This window comes from Numenius arquata, chromosome 3 (genome assembly GCF_964106895.1).
Source record: "Numenius arquata chromosome 3, bNumArq3.hap1.1, whole genome shotgun sequence".
In the NCBI taxonomy this organism is placed as follows: Eukaryota; Metazoa; Chordata; class Aves; order Charadriiformes; family Scolopacidae; genus Numenius; species Numenius arquata.
Genome location: NC_133578.1, coordinates 52,903,604 through 52,919,782, shown reverse-complemented (window position 1 = coordinate 52,919,782; position 16,179 = coordinate 52,903,604). Strand labels below are relative to the sequence as shown.

Below are 16,179 nucleotides of genomic sequence, written 5' to 3'. Positions count from 1 at the left end.
CTGTGCATATGGGTAAGACAAGTCCGGAATACCTCCGTCTGTGTGCCGTGTGGGCAAGATATTAACTAGCCCTGGTTAGAAGTCATCATAGCATCATCATAGAATTGCCCAGGTTGGAAGGGACCTATAAGATCATCTAGTCCAACCATCAACCTAACTTTGGTAAAAAAACCATCACTAACCCATGTCAGAATGGCTGAGAAGTATCCAAAAATGGACTTTGACCAGCACTGGTGATAGTACATGAGAATGAAAGAAAGAGTTCAGATTGCCACCTATCTGGAAAGGCATTTTGTAATGGTTTTGGCATTAGAAAAGTCGTGCAGCTGTGTCAGTGTAGCTCACTGTTTCACAGCACAGGCAGAGGATCCGAGGCCGGCCTGCCTTCAGCCATTTAAAGGATCCCATGGGTTATTTCTCTGTTAGCAAGTTTCTGTCTACAAAGTATTTCTCTAAATGCTGACAGGTTTCTTTGCTAGTAGCGGTGTAGGTCATGGCTGAATGTAAGTATCTACATGCAAAGGGTCTTCAAATCACCTCTTATGTATGCTATGATGACTGATTTCTTAGCACATTTAAAAGATTTAATGCAGCATTGATGATTCAGATACAGCAAATTTAATAAAACATAAAGCGTTGTTTTGTTTGTAGGTAAGGGGTTTTTTTGTTTTGTTTTGTTTTTTTTTGTTTTAGGTTTTTTTTTTGAGATCAGAACTTTATATTTAGGGATTTATTTCCTGTAAATATTATAGCAATTATGTTTTGTAAGATTAAAATTTTGTACTACATAATTAGTTATTATTTCTCGTAGTCCACAGAGCAGCAAGTACTGAAGCTAGGAGACGTGTAATTGTATATAATGTTATTCAGCAGTGTTGACAGACGATTGTAATATTACTGATTATTTTCCTGTTTGATTTTTTTTTTTGTCAGATATCTTCATAGTCACCATTTCTTGGAATGCATTACTTTGCTACTGTCGATTCCAGTGACAGGGGCACATCCAGGTGTCCTTCAAGCTATACGAGATATATTGCGTTTCCTGGCACAGTCACAGAAGGGTCTTCTTTTCTTTATTTCCGAGTACGAAGCAACGAACTTGTTGATTAGAGCACTTTGTCAGTTTTCTGATCCAGATCAAGAGGAAGGTCTCCAATCGGATGGTGCCAATGAGGATGCTTTCGCCCTGTGGCTCCTGCATTCAACACAGACGTTACAGTGCATTTCGGAATTATTCTGCCACTTTCAGCGGTGCACAGCCAGTGAGGAGACTGACCATTCGGATCTGCTGGGAACGCTGCACAACCTTTACCTGATTACCTTTAACCCTGTAGGAAGATCTGCTGTGGCTCATGTATTCAGTCTGGAGAAAAATCTCCAAAGTCTTATTACCTTAATGGAGTACTATTCCAAAGAAGCCTTAGGGTAATTTATGCATTTATTTATATCCTTTAGGTTTTTACATTTTGAAAGTATCTATCTTTTATAAATAATTCAGTAAATCTAAAGTACTGTTTTCTTTTAGATCATGATGTTTTTGTTTAAAAACAAAACAAAACAACTTTTAAGTAGGAGAACCTAATAGAAAATCAGGCCTGTCATTTTTAATCGAGTACATAATACCCAGAATCTGCATAGGTCATCCACAAAGGTATTGTAATATAGGTCAGACTTTGACTATATGAAAAAAATCAGGAAGTAGGTAGTTTTCATTCAAGCATAAAATTTGATCGTGAAACAAGCAAAAGATTTGACTGGGGAAACTGGACACGAAGCACTTCTCTGGGGTAGGAATCTCTCAGTTCTTTAAGTTTTTTTACGTGTTAAAAAACATTGTTTTCTCTGGACAGGCAGTTTTACTACTTTAGGTAGCAGTGCTTTTACAACAAGATTTGTAAAACAGACAAAAGTGGCAGAAAAAGATTTGTGTGTTGCTTGACTCATCTTTTGTGGATGCGGAAATAAATATAAAGTCAATGTAAAAGAAAGCTTTCACTTTTCAAAAAGCATAGGAGGAAATAGTTTGGGTTTTTTTGGTTGATAATTACACGTGGCAGTCCTTGGTGAAGGTAAAAATTCTGTAGGTAGATTTTTAGGGGTCAAAGAATGAAAATATAACAGCCAGTCATAGTAGCTGAAGCCTAAAGAAAATCCTTATTGTTGTTTCAGAGACTCAAAGTCTAAGAAGTCAGTTGCTTATAATTACGCCTGCATCCTTGTTTTGCTGGTGGTTCAATCTTCAAGTGATGTCCAAATGCTGGAACAGCACTCGGCGCCTTTGCTGAAGCTTTGTAAAGCAGACGAAAATAACACCAAATTGCAAGGTACAGTATGTGTCATTATCAACTGAATTGTTTGAATGTATGGAAGAAACCTTTTATATGTGTGTAATTGGTGCTTCACAATCATCTGGTTTGGATAATGTATATAATGAAATTCTTTTTCCAGCTGCATCTGATTAGTTGAGTCACTGAGATAATGTGTAATTTATTTTTTTTTCTGTTAATGAGAGTTAAATAGGAAATTCTTTATAGTTAAATTACTTTTCAAGTAATATTAACTACCATGAATTTTGGATAATTACAGGAAGTTTGAAATTATTTCTGTGTTGAAAATAGGAGACCAAATTTTAGTAAAGATGGACTAACTAGTCAGCTGATTCTTATCTTCGCTGTTCTCTTTAGTGATGTAGCCTTATAGAGTCTTTATATACTAATAAATAATCCTGGGAGTGTTTTCTGGCCCCTAGGCCAACCGCCATGGAATAGTCTATGTTACCTTGTTACTAAATCTTTTGACCCGCAAACTGTGCCTTGGTGTGTTCCCTGGCTTGTGCTGACCCACGGATCAGGCCCAGGTCATTTGGAAAAAGCCTGCTGGGGACGATTCTGACGCCTGGATGTTGAAACTGTGATGGCCAGAGCTGTGCTCTGCACCACTTAACTGACTCATGTGGACATACCAAGAATTTCTTCCAAAACTTACATGCACTGAAAGAAATCAGAATTCTTCAAAGTTTTAGTTTAAATCTCTTCTCTGCCATACTTTTATTTCTTGGCTCCTCACCTGATCATCGGACAGGTTCATGAGAAGTGGGGCTGGTTTATTAAGCCTAATCAGTCTGAGGATACGTGTCAATTCATATTCAGTCAACCTTTGAACCTTCACATTCTTTTAAATATTTTCAGGGACAATAGGTTTTAAAATTTTAAGTCTCAAAATATTGGGACTTCCTGTTTTCCTATACAGAGAGAAACTGTAAATCTATCAGGACTTCCGGAGTGCAAAGATTGTCTCCATTTGGGCATTTTATCGGAGTTTTCTGTTCAGTTTGTAATAACTTGTTATGTACATTAAGGGAATTGTGCTGTGGTCCTTGATCTTGATAGCTTTTTCTTTAGCTGACAGTGGGACCTTTAGTGTCTCTTATAAAATATGTTTAATTACAAATAATACAGATAAGATGATGAAAATTATTTGAGTGTTTGGGTTGACCTGAGGCAAATTTTGTCCTTGTATGTGAGGTGTATTGCCTGTTCTGAACTCTTATTTTTGTTGATGCATTTCAGCTGGCTAGAGCTGTAGTGTATGCCTCACAAATTTCACACTTGGCCTTAGAACCTGATTTGTAAATTAAGTACATTTTTATTGAAAAAAGTTTTATGTTCATAAATGCACTGACAAGTTACTTGATTAAGTCTTTTTTTTTTTTTTTTTTTCCCCAGAGCTCAGCAAGTGGCTTGAACCTTTGAAAAATCTTAGATTTGAAATAAATTGTATTCCAAATCTCATTGAATATATAAAACAGGTTAGTAAAATACAGATAGACACTATCTTTTAGTTGTGCTCTGTACACTTAGATCTTTTCTAGTTTGGTATTTTATCTTAGGTGTGTACTAACATGATGTTTAAAAATATGTACTGTTATCCAAAATAGATGTTTCTATTAAAGCTTATGGTCTATGTCAGTTCTTGCACTCAATTATATTTATTGGAAGGTAACTACGTAATGCAAAGATCCAACTGTTTAAAGCCTTTAGCTTCCCATAAAACCACCATGCAGCGTTGACCCTGCTTTTTTCGCTTCTGCCATATTTGTGACTTCTTTCCAAAAGGTGGAATAATTGAACTTAAATTTTGTGGAATACTTACAGTAACTAAATACAGAATTTGAATACTAAGTACTTGTAAAAGTTTTTCCTTCTAATATGGGTTCTTTTTTTTTTTTTTTTCCTAAAAGAATATTGACAGTTTGATGACCCCAGATGGAGTTGGTCTTCCTACTGCGCTTCGTGTTCTTTGTCATGTTGCATGTCCGCCACCTCTGGTAGAAGGTACAGTTGATATATTTGTACTGCTTAACATAGATATCTTAAACATGTCTAAAGTGTAACTGTGATTGCCCAGGAGAAATTAGACATACTGAAATGTTACTTCTTTTCCATACAGGTCAACAGAAAGACCTTAAATGGAATCTTGCAGTTATTCAGCTCTTTTCTTCTGAGGGAATGGACACCTTCATCCGGGTGTTACAGAAGCTGAACAGCGTACTTATTCAGCCTTGGCGACTCCATGTCAATATGGGCACCACACTTCACAGAGTTACTACTATTTCTATGGCCCGCTGTACACTGACTCTCCTTAAAACAATGCTAACAGAACTCCTGAGGGGTGGATCTTTTGAATTCAAAGACATGCGTGTTCCATCAGCACTTGTTTCTTTACACATGCTCCTGTGTTCTATTCCTCTCTCAGGCCGCTTAGATAGCGATGAACAAAAAATTCAGAATGACATTGTTGATATCTTACTGACTTTTACACAAGGCGTTAATGAAAAACTTACCATTTCTGAAGAAACTTTGGCAAACAATACTTGGTCTTTAATGCTGAAGGAAGTTCTCTCTTCAATTTTGAGAATTCCGGAAGGCTTTTTCTCTGGACTTATACTGCTTTCAGAATTGTTGCCTCTTCCACTGCCCATGCAGACGACTCAGGTATAATTTAGATTTATTTAGTTTTTAAAGAATTTTAATTATGTATAACACTTAGACCAGTTTTGTAGTTGTGGAAAAAACAGATATGTGAAAGGATGAGTTAAAGTTTCTGTAAAGCATTTGTGTTCAGATAGATTCTTTGAAGATACATCTTTTTCGTCGGGATCAAAATTGTTCTTATTTGGAGCATCTTTTTAAATTAGTGGTCATATGTTGTTCTTTTGTCCCGTGTGAAATTGCCTAGACTCCCATTCTGTTACTTAAATGGCTGTCTACGAAGCCTTTGAATTTAACCCTGAATACCAAATTCTTGGTATATTAAGGCTTGTGATCTTTAATAAGTAAGCATAAAAGGTGTGCGACAACCCATGCTCTCAAAGGCATACCTGATATGCTGGAGTGGTGCCCTGTCATTCAGTGATAATAAATAAATTGACATTGCGTGCTTTTGATGACTAGCATTTGGTCTTTGTTTTTAGACCTTGTGGTAGAATTCAGGTTTTGTGATAAAAGTACAAAGGAGAAACTTCCTGTCCTTCTGTTCCTGCAGGTAATCGAACCACATGATATTTCAGTGGCACTCAACACCAGGAAGCTGTGGAGTATGCATCTTCATGTTCAAGCCAAACTGATCCAAGAGATAGTTCGATCTTTCTCTGGTTCATCTTGCCAGCCCATTCAGCATATGTTGCGACGTATTTGTGTACAGTTGTGTGACTTGGCTTCGCCTACTGCGCTTCTTATCATGAGGACCGTATTGGATCTGATTGTAGAAGACCTACAAAGGTATCTTTGTTTTCTGTTGCAAAGATTTCTTTAACAAACTATTAAATTCACCTTGGTTCTGTGTAGAAGGTATAGCAGAAAGAAAGTATTTTCAGAAATTTCAGTTCATCACATTATGAACAGAATGAATTCTCAGTCCAGTGCTATATACTGTGTCCTGATAATGCTTAATGTTGCCAAGGAACCATCTCGTATTTTTAAGTTTTGATGTAGACTGTGGTTTCAGATTTTATGTATGTTTTTTGTATGTTTATGGGGAGTATTCTAGGAAGACTTTCTTCAGGCTGTCCCTACATAGCCTTATTTTGTCTGTAAAGTGCTTCTAAGGGGCTTGTCTGATATAAAGAAGAAAAGTAGGCCAGTAAAATTTGCTAGACTGGGATTTGCATACTAACAGGAAAATGCATAAATGTTTGTAAGCTGGAGGAGGTTGGATACTACAAATTCAGAGGGATTTGAAGCAATGAGTATTGTTTGTTTAAAAGAATAATTATCCACATAGAATTAGATGCTATTTGTATTAAAGCATGTTTATCCATATACGAGTAGATGCCTATAGTATGTTAAATGCATAGTAGATTATTTAATTTTTGATGCAACCAGAAGTCATCTCGTGAAAGTTGAGCAGTTTTCAAAAAGTAAATGAAACTGTAAGTTTAAGTACATAAATTTGGTGTTATTTTAAAAAAATGCAGAATTACATGGCTCCTGTCATGGTTGTTTTTATAGTTTTCTTGATCACTTTAAAACAGCTTTTTCAAAGTGCATTGATATCCTTTCAGCAGCACAGAAGATAAAGAGAAGCAGTATACTGGACAGACCACTCGGTTGCTTGCTTTACTGGATGCCCTGGCTTCACATAAAGCTTGTAAATTGGCTATTTTGCATCTTATCAGTGGAACTACTAAAGGTGATGAAAAGTATGCAGAGGTTTTCCAGGAGCTCTTGGCTTTGATGCGATCAGCTGGGGACAACGTCACTCATCAACAGTGCGCTGAATATGTAACTTCCCTTTTGCAGTCCCTCTGTGATCAGGTATTTTCTATATTTAATGCATAATGTGTATTGATAATTGTAGGAGACTAAATGAGGTTATTTCTTAGGTGCCTGCTTTTTTTTTCCAAAATATAAAACCAAAGCCATCAACATTGTTAAAACACAAAAAGAAAAAAATGTGTATGGTTGGGTGCTTTGGCAGACTTTCTGTCTTGTTGCTCTTGAATGTAAGTCCTTTCGTTTTATGATCTTTTTTGCATTATGTGCACTATTATGGTAGCTCATTCGAGACCCAAACCTGAATGGCACAAAGATTGACTGTCCCCTCAGCTGAGAGAGGGATGCCATTTCTCCCTATGGGCCACTGGCAAAACCTCACTTGTTGCTATTCACCTTTTACCCAATTGAATAAATACGTATCTCTTAGCTGTCTAACTGAAACCTCTTAAAAATGCATTCCAAATACAAAGATGTATAGGATACACTGCTACCATAAAACTCCACCATTAAAAAACAAAGCATAAGTTACCAGAGCAAAGTAAGAAACGTTATGTGAAATCTGATTCATAGGCTAGCCCTGGTAGTTTCTCATTAGTTCCATGCATAGATTTACATGTCATTAATCGCCTTACTAGTTGCATGTATTTATTTGCTTTAGTGCTTGCCCACTTATGCAAAGGACATTTGGGCATCGTTGGTCAGTAGAGATTAATCAGCTATTTGCATATAAAAAAGAGCTCTTTGCCCATGAAAATTCATTGTGAAAGTCAGTCTTGGTTTATTTTATGTAAAATGTGGCGGGACCAATAATAGATCTTAAACTTCCTAGATGGTGTCTGCAGCCTCTTAACTTCCATAGATCTGTAGAGTCATAGAATATCTCAAGTTGGAAGAGACCCATAAGGATCATTGAATCCAACTCCTGGCTCCTCACAGGACTCCCTAAAACTAACCATATAACTAAGAGTGTCATCCAGACACTCCATGAACTCTGACAGGTTTGGTGTCATGGCCACTTCCCTGGGGAGCCAGTTCCAGTGACTGACCACCCTCTCAGTGAAGGACCTTTTCCTAATGTCCAACCTGAACTTCCCCTGATGCAGCTTCATTCCATTTCCTCGTGTCCTGTTGCTGGTCACCAGAGAGCGGAGATCAGCACCTCCCTCTCCGCTGCTCCCCTTGGGGAAGTTGTAGGCTGCCATGAGGTCACCCCTCAGCCTTCTCTTCTCCAAGCTCAACGAGCCAAATCACCTCAGCTGCTCCTTGTGTTTTGATGAATGTTTTGAGATTAAGAGACAGTTTGACTACTGAGGCAAGAAACTATGTGTATTATCCAATCAGTGTTTGGCTTTTAGTTTGGCTCTGCTGTCACATTTCACCTTTTGAAGCTTTTATGTTTTTAAGGGTTACCAACCATTACTGATTTTTAATAGAACCAAATTAAAAAGGATACTCTGGATTAGTATTTTACTGGTCAGTAATAACTGAAATACTGGAATAAGATGATAAAGGGGTAGTGAAAGAACCTAGTGCTTCTGACTTAATGTATGTTTTATACTTCTTGCTGGTATACAGGATGCCTTTTTTACTATGTGTATAATAATCATTTTTTATAGGATATTGCACTCATTTTACCAAGTTCGTCAGAAGGCTCTGTGTCTGAATCAGAGCAGCTTTCCAACTCCTTACCAGGCAAAGACCTGATGCCCTCAATTTGTGACTGTCTGATGGAAACATTAACTAATTCTGAGAGCAGTTACACTTGTCTGCTGACGTGTATCCGAACAATGATGTTCCTTACAGAGCATGACTATGGCTTCTATCACTTAAAGAGGTATGGTGTCTTAAGATATTGCTGACTATTTAAAATTATTTAAAGAATTCTGCAGCGTGAAATCATTTCCTACTCATCTAGTAGGAAATGCTGAGGATAAGGCACCTGAACTTTCATTTCCCTTTGGGGCTTGAATCAATGTTTTGGTCTTTCTTCACTTGAGATTTTACCTGTGAATCATTTCTGCAGTATGCACACGGGAGCACTTTCTTCCAAGAAACAAAGCAAGCATTGAAAAAGGGTTTTTACACTCCATTTCCCCACTTCAAGGCTGGAGGATTAGAATGAGATATACTGCTTGTGTCCTTCCCTTTTGAGTCACTCAGTAGTTGGAGCTCTCGTCTGGGACGTTGGAGAGCTGTCTTGTCATTCCCTCTATTTTGAGGGGATTCAGTTTGCACTTCCCCAGAGTATTCTGACCTCCAGGTAATTAAGGCTTTTGAACTGATGACTGTTTTTTTTTTTTTTTTTTAAACTACTTTTGTTGACTCCGGTCCCTTTGGAACAGAATATATACAGTGGACAGTACTGTGTTGTTTTGACACTGAATTCCTTGTCCTGTATTTGGACCTGTTTCTGTCCACTGAAGGTGAGGTGCAGAGAGGCAAGAAAGTTGTGAGGTTCCCAAAGAGAAAAAGGTAGTTCACAGAGCCTTGTCAATAAAAACTTGTTCAAAACACTCTTCTAAGCAGTGCTGCAGAACTGTGCTGCTCAGACTGCAAGAAGCTATACAACCTGCAAATGAAAAATAAGCAGGTAAAGATGCTGTTGTTTCTGCGATCCTGTATGTCCAGTTGACAGCTCCAGTACACAGCCTTGCTAGTTCTGTGTTGATGATTACCTTTCCAGTTTGGTTCTGGAGTTAGGCATCATGGGATGCAATGAAATTGTAACAGCCAACATGATCCAGCTTTATACATAAGGCCCTTGTGCAAGCGAATATTTTTGTATTCCTATCCCTTTTCTGTCAAAGATAAAAACGTAATTTCTTCCAGGTTTTAGAGGTATTGCTGTAGTATGGTATAGCTGTGTACGTGCAGTCTGAAATATCTGCAGACAGCTGCGGTGAGGACAACAGTCTAGTACAGAGAAAATACTGAAAATACTCCAGCTTCGTAATCAAAACTCAACTTGATAATTGTAGAATTTACCAAATTTATTTTGCATATATGTTGTTTTCTTACAACAAGTTACAGTGGAATGGTTGCAATGTATGCACTAATAAAGTATTTTCTCTCTTTTCATTGTGAAAACAGCGCTCTAAGAAAACACAGCAATGCTCTGTACACGGTATTAAAGCGAGTGATAACTAGTTTTAGCAAAGACACAGGTGAACTGGCCTCTTCTTTTTTGGATTTTATGCGACAGATTCTGAACTCTGAGACACTGGTAAGTGAACATTTATTGGATACTTGGACAAACTCAGCTGCGTTTCTGTGAAATCTGCAGTGAGAGACACGTTCAGTAACAATTATTTCAGAAAGCAGTTGATTGCTGTGTAAGGCTTTTCCATCAGTAGTGTTAGTGCCATCTTTAGTTTTTAATGAAATCTGTGAAAGCTGGGCAGAATGTATGTTTACTAAATAAGTGGGTTTTTCAGTAGGAAGAATGGCATATTGATTCATACCGATTTCCTAAGTGAATAGCATGCTGTTGTGTCCAGGTTTTAGATTCATGGCATCCTGTTAGAGAATTGCTGTATTGATATGTAGTGTAGAAAGGAATCTAAAATATGAGTTAATTCTTTGATACAAGCCTCAGCTTATATAGGAAAGGATTGCATTCATTTTGATGCAGCATCCAAATTTGCCTATTGAAGTGTACTTTATTAAAATATTTTGCATAAGATGTTTTTAAATCAAGAGATTACTCTTGCTTTGGTAGATTTGCTCTGATGTACATTTGAATTCTAAGGGGTTTGCAGTCCAGAAGTATAATGAATATTTAGGTGTACTTATTTCCCACTTGTCAAATATTTCAGGGATGCTGTGGTGATGACGGAAGCCTTATGGAAGCAGATGGATCTCATCCAGGCAGAACGCTGGGTCTAACTACTGCAGAGTTAAAACATCTACTGCAGAACAAAGAAGAAACACCAGAAAACCTGCTGCTTGATCTGGAGAAACATGTTATGGTAAAAGAATTTAAATCATCAAGTTGATGTTGTGTCTTTTATCTGAACGTGTTTTTAAAACAATATAGACTATCCCTCCTTGATGAAAAGGGTGCACAAGCCTGTGGCATACCTTGTGGTGTTGGTAATAGCTGTTACTATTTTTTTTAATACTGAAGTCCAAAATCACCTATTCTGATGCAGGATGGATTTTGACTTTTTGTTTGTAGTGTTGTAATGCTAAGAAGTTTCAGGTAGGGCTGGGATCCCCTTGGGCTGAGAGTATTTGCACACCATAAGAACACAGGCAGTTAACTGTGTGATGAGAGGCAGTGAATGCATACAACAGAGAGCACTTGGATAGTGGTGAAGCAGCTTGTTAATATAATAACCATCAGGAACCACTGCTTAGCAGTGGCTTGATGTTACTGGTGACTAGTAACAAGTGGAATACCCAGGAGTCAGTACTGGGGCTGATGTTGTTGGATGTTGTCATCAGAGGCATGAATGGTTGATACATCTGCAGCAAGTTTGTGGATGGCAGTAAGCTGGGGGAGTGACTAGTGTGACAAACAGCAAAGCCTCAATCCGGAGGGACCTCAATAAACTTGTTAGGATTGATTTAGCAGAAAGCTTGTGTGGTTCGCTAGGAAAAACGCAAAGTTCTGCTGTGGGAGCAGGATAACCCCATGCCTTGATGCGGGCTGGGCTGAAAAGGGCCAGGTGGTTATGGTGGAGGTTAGGCTGAACATGGGCCAACACTGTGTGGTCACTACAAACAAGGCAGACCGTGTTCTGAGCTATTCCTGAAGGAGCATGGTCAGCAAATTGAGGGACCTTACTGTCTCCCTCCACAGGATGCTGGTGAGCTGTCATGTGTAGTGCTGTGGTCAGCTTTGGCCAGCTTTGCCCTCTCAGCAGTTCTAGAGAGGTGTAGGGAAACTAAAGAGGGTTCTACCAGAGCAGTCAGGGACCTAGAGCAGGTGTGCTATAGAGAGAGGAGGAGGAAGCCGGGCTTGTTTAGCCTGGTGAAGGAGGCTAAGGAGCGATCTCAGAGCTACTTACAGCTGTTCGGGGGGATAGTAACAAATGTCGTGGAATCAAATTCCTTTTGATAACTCCAGATGATAAAACAAGGGGCAATGGCCCCAATTTGTGGCTTCAGAGGTTCAGGTGGACATTAGGGAAAAAAAATAATCACTGAGAGAGAAGTGCAGCACTGGAACAGGTTGCTCAGAGTGGCTGTGTGCTCTCTGTTACTGGAGCTTTGTTTTTTTAGACGCAGCTAGATAAAGTTCTGGCTCACCTGATCTGGCTTTGATGATAGTCCTGCTTCAAGCAGGGGGAAATTGGACTAGAGAACATGCAGAATTCAATGCCTCCTACATTTCTGTGCTTCTAATTGCAAACTTAACTCTAATATTCAAATCTAATCCTACATAATTGATGGCAGCTGTGCAGTAAATGGCTAATATAGAAGTCCATAAAACAGCTGCTCCACAGCCTGTTGGTCACAAATGCCTTTCCAGAGCTTTACTCCCTCTTGTCCCTTCCCTGGCTGCCTACATCTGTGGTAAAAGATTAAAAGCCACAGGTGTGCTGGAGGAGAAATAGCAGACACTTAGGACACTGGAATGCTCTAGTAGAGAGCTTCTGAACTAAAACCTGGGGCGAAGCTTTCTTTGGGACTCTGTTACGGTTGTTATTGCATCAACTGGAAACAAAGACTAGAATGTGCCTGTGGCAATATGGTTTGTTTTATAGCATACTGAGGAGCTCTCTGCTGTGTTTTTGTAGCCAGGTGTCTTAGTTTCGCTATTTGTGGAAGGATAGACTGTTTTGTGTGGCACCAACCCCCCTCCCCTTTTTTTTTTTTCTTTAATTAACAAAAGCATATTTCCTTCTCTGCGGAGGGGAAGAAGTTCTGACTTGTGCTGTGTTGACTTAGGATCGTTCTAAGGAAGATGATGGCCTTGAATCCTTACTGGACAACATTGTTGGAGTGAGGCAGATGCTGGAATCGGCGGGTGACTCTTGTCCACTGAGTGACCAAGATGTAGAGCCTATTCTTTCTGCACCAGACTCTCTTCAGAATTTGTTTAACAACAGGTAACGTGATTGTGTGAGCGCACTACTTGTGGTTTACTTAGGACAATGCAATAATTTATGCACGAGTATATTACAAACAAGATCTAAACAGTGCTGTTGTCGCTACTACCTACTAGTCCCAGTGTATTTAATTTCATGGAATTATTAAGGGTAAAGCAGCAACATTCACCCCGGGTTCTGTAACGCTGCGTATGCTGGCAGTTGTAGTTCATAACCAAATAGGCATTGGCGTTGTTTTGTTGCAGGACTACGTACATGTTGGCAGACGTGATGGATGACCAGCTGAAGTCCATGTGGTTCTCACCCTTTCAGGCTGAAGAAATAGACACTGATCTGGATATGGTAAAAGGCTTCATTAACATAACTGAAGTGGATTTAAAAATGCAGGTTCACCCGAGCTAGTAGCATCAGAAATTCAGATGGCCAAACAGTTTGTTTTCTTGAGCTCACTCTTGTAAATTGAGCTGGATATCGGGGTTGGCATTTGTTAAAGGTTGTTATCAAATGCCTTCAGGTTCACTCAGAAGCAGCCACAAAATTGGCACCTTCTCAGTGCTCTCATGCAGAATTCCTTCCTTTAGAGGAACCGTTGCTGTGTCAGTGCTAACCTGCTTTTGCATTGCTTCTGGGGCTCTTCAGCAGTTTGTGTTAAAGGTAGACAAAGAGTGTGATTTTCTTTTCCGTGCTTGTCTTCTGTCATTGCAGTAATAGCCAAAGAGCCTGGTAGCTACACTTTTTAAACTTTTTTAAATTTTAAATCTTTGCTCTGATGTGACAAAAATAGAAAAAATGGCAGTAGTAAATGAAGCTACTTGCACAAAAACTTTTCACAGTATTTGAAACTTGATTTTCATAATGTAAACTGTAAATGTCATTTTGAGAAATAGACAATAACATTTTTTTAACTAAACAATTGACAGTTTCTCACATAAAGACATAACCAGTTTCTGTTGACTTCATTGCCTTCACATTTTTTTTTTTAATTTTACTCTCTTTTAATTTACATGCAAGGATACTTGTGTTTTAATTTCTTCTTCTTTTATTTTCTTTCTTCTGTTGTTTCCTGTATAAAAGCAGCATTAATAAATTTGTAAGGCTGTAGCTTAAGCAAAAGAGCGCCTCACTGTAGGTCAGTTAGGGACAAGACAGGTGTGTTCATAGTTGAAAGCTGTGCCCTTGACTTTGTTGAGATTCAAAACCATCAAGACAATTTTGCTGCAGCGCTGCTTTTCTTTTTTTTTTTTTTTTTTTTTTTTTTTTGCTACTGCTGCTTTTTGTTTTGAGCCACACAACTGCGTTAAAAGGTAGAGGATGGAGCATTTTTGCTCCAGTAGAAGGACCCATATAGGCTGCCCAGGGAGGTGGTGGAGTCTCCTTCTCTGGAGACATTCAAAACCCACCTGGACAAGTTCCTGTGCAACCTGCTCTGGGTGGACCTGCTTTGGCAGGGGGGGTTGGACTAAATGATCTCCAGAGGTCCCTTCCAACCTCATGTGTTTCTGTGACCCTAGCTGACTCTTCCATCCTGGTGCAGCATGTTTTCTTCTTCAGAGGTGTTAGTAATGATTGTTGTGATAAAACTAAGCTCTGTCATTGCAGGTAAAAGTTGACTTAATTGAACTGTCAGAGAAGGGCTGCAGTGACTTTGACTTGCAAGCTGAACTGGAGAGGTCATTTTTGTCAGAACCATCATCTCCTGGCCGCACAAAAACCACGAAAGGGTTCAAACTCGGCAAGCACAAGCATGAGACCTTCATAACTTCCAGGTAAGATGAGTTTAACGAGTAAACAGTGTGTTCAGCACTGATCTGTATATTCTCAAAATGTCAAATACCTTTCAAACTGCATCTTCAATATGGAGAACGCCTGAACCTTCAGTATGAATACATTTTTACATTAACCAAATAAATCATGGTTTGTCATGACAGCGGAAAATCTGAGTACATAGAACCTGCAAAGAGAGCTCATGTTGTGCCACCACCAAGAGGAAGAGGCAGGGGAGGATTTGGACAAGGAATTCGACCACACGATATCTTCCGTCAGAGGAAACAGAATACGAGCCGGCCGCCCTCCATGCACGTGGATGACTTCGTCGCTGCAGAGAGCAAAGAAGTGGTTGCTCCAGATGGGATACCACCAGCCAAAAGGCCACCAAAAGTGTCACAGAAGATTTCGTCACGTGGTGGGTTCTCAGGGAATCGTGGAGGACGAGGAGCTTTTCACAGTCAGAACAGGTTCTTTACGCCACCTGCTTCAAAAGGTATGTTGTTTCCTGTATTAGAATTGGAGTAAATGAATGCTAAAAATGCTTCAGTGATACTAACCCGGTGTACTAGCAGTTAGTCGCCCTGGTGTGAGATGTTCCCGAAGCAGAGGTGTTGAAATAAGTTGTTAAACACCAGAAAAGGTTCTCTTGAGTGCTGCGGAATGGAAACAAGGCTGCCGGCTCCTGTGTTGCCTCTCTCTTCCTTCCGCTCTTTTACAAAAGCAGTTAGCTGTTTCCTTTTAGCAACTGTTGGAATGCTTCAGAGATGTGGTCAGAAAAACAAAAAGCCCTCTCTACCATTTGTGACGTGGTAGTTCCTGAAATCAAGCATCACAATACATCTCTGGGTTTAAATGAGGCTTTTGAATTAAAGGATGGAAGATCCTGACAAGAATAAGACGGAATTTTCGGCGAACCTGGAGATTTTTTAGCTGGAGTGTTAAGTTTCATATGTGAAGATGAGGTTGCATTCCTTCCCCTTCCAATCCCATAATTAGGGCAAATCCTTGTACAGTAGAAAGAGAAAGTACTTCCATTTAGTCAAGTTATAAGTACCAGGGTTTACTTTACCACGAAACCTTAAAGTATAGGAGTCTGTCTTAATACACTAGATAATGTGAATTCTTTTGAACTTGAATTCATGCCTGAAAAACAGATATTTTCCCCTGATTCTGTCTATAATACAGTAACTTTGAATTAGAATACTTGAGGGTATGTTGCTGCAGAGTAGCTTTATCTATTTGAATTATGTAAATATTCTGTTTAGCACTCTGAATATTGTGGAAAAAAAAAAAAATAAGTGATGTTTGCTCAAGTGTGTTTTTCTCCCCCCCGTCTAGGAAATTACAGTCGTCGTGAAGGCGCTCGAGGCTCAAGTTGGAGTGCCCAGAGCACGCCCAGGGGAACCTATAATGACAGTAGAGGTGGTCAAAGCAATTTTAACAGGGGTCCACTGCCACCATTGAGACCATTAAGTTCAGCAGGTACATGGTATTCATATGGGCATCGAACTATAGAGAATTCCTTGAATTTCATTTTCGCTTTACAAATGAAACCATGCAAGGATGCTGCAAACACCTTG

The 16,179-nt window shown here is 39.2% G+C and overlaps 1 protein-coding gene across 1 annotated transcript in view; it reads left to right on the top strand.

Moving 5' to 3' along the window:
* VIRMA (vir like m6A methyltransferase associated) overlaps positions 1 to 16,179 on the top strand; it is a 28,455-nt gene that overhangs the window by 9,694 nt on the left and 2,582 nt on the right. Inside the window, exons 9-23 of the mRNA XM_074145310.1 lie at positions 934 to 1,425; positions 2,170 to 2,324; positions 3,726 to 3,808; positions 4,241 to 4,334; positions 4,450 to 4,994; positions 5,545 to 5,780; positions 6,563 to 6,815; positions 8,393 to 8,610; positions 9,867 to 9,999; positions 10,592 to 10,744; positions 12,672 to 12,832; positions 13,078 to 13,174; positions 14,432 to 14,598; positions 14,761 to 15,092; positions 15,938 to 16,081. Coding sequence (XP_074001411.1) covers positions 934 to 1,425; positions 2,170 to 2,324; positions 3,726 to 3,808; positions 4,241 to 4,334; positions 4,450 to 4,994; positions 5,545 to 5,780; positions 6,563 to 6,815; positions 8,393 to 8,610; positions 9,867 to 9,999; positions 10,592 to 10,744; positions 12,672 to 12,832; positions 13,078 to 13,174; positions 14,432 to 14,598; positions 14,761 to 15,092; positions 15,938 to 16,081 — 3,263 coding nt within the window. The remainder of the gene's footprint in view (positions 1 to 933; positions 1,426 to 2,169; positions 2,325 to 3,725; positions 3,809 to 4,240; positions 4,335 to 4,449; positions 4,995 to 5,544; positions 5,781 to 6,562; positions 6,816 to 8,392; positions 8,611 to 9,866; positions 10,000 to 10,591; positions 10,745 to 12,671; positions 12,833 to 13,077; positions 13,175 to 14,431; positions 14,599 to 14,760; positions 15,093 to 15,937; positions 16,082 to 16,179) is intronic.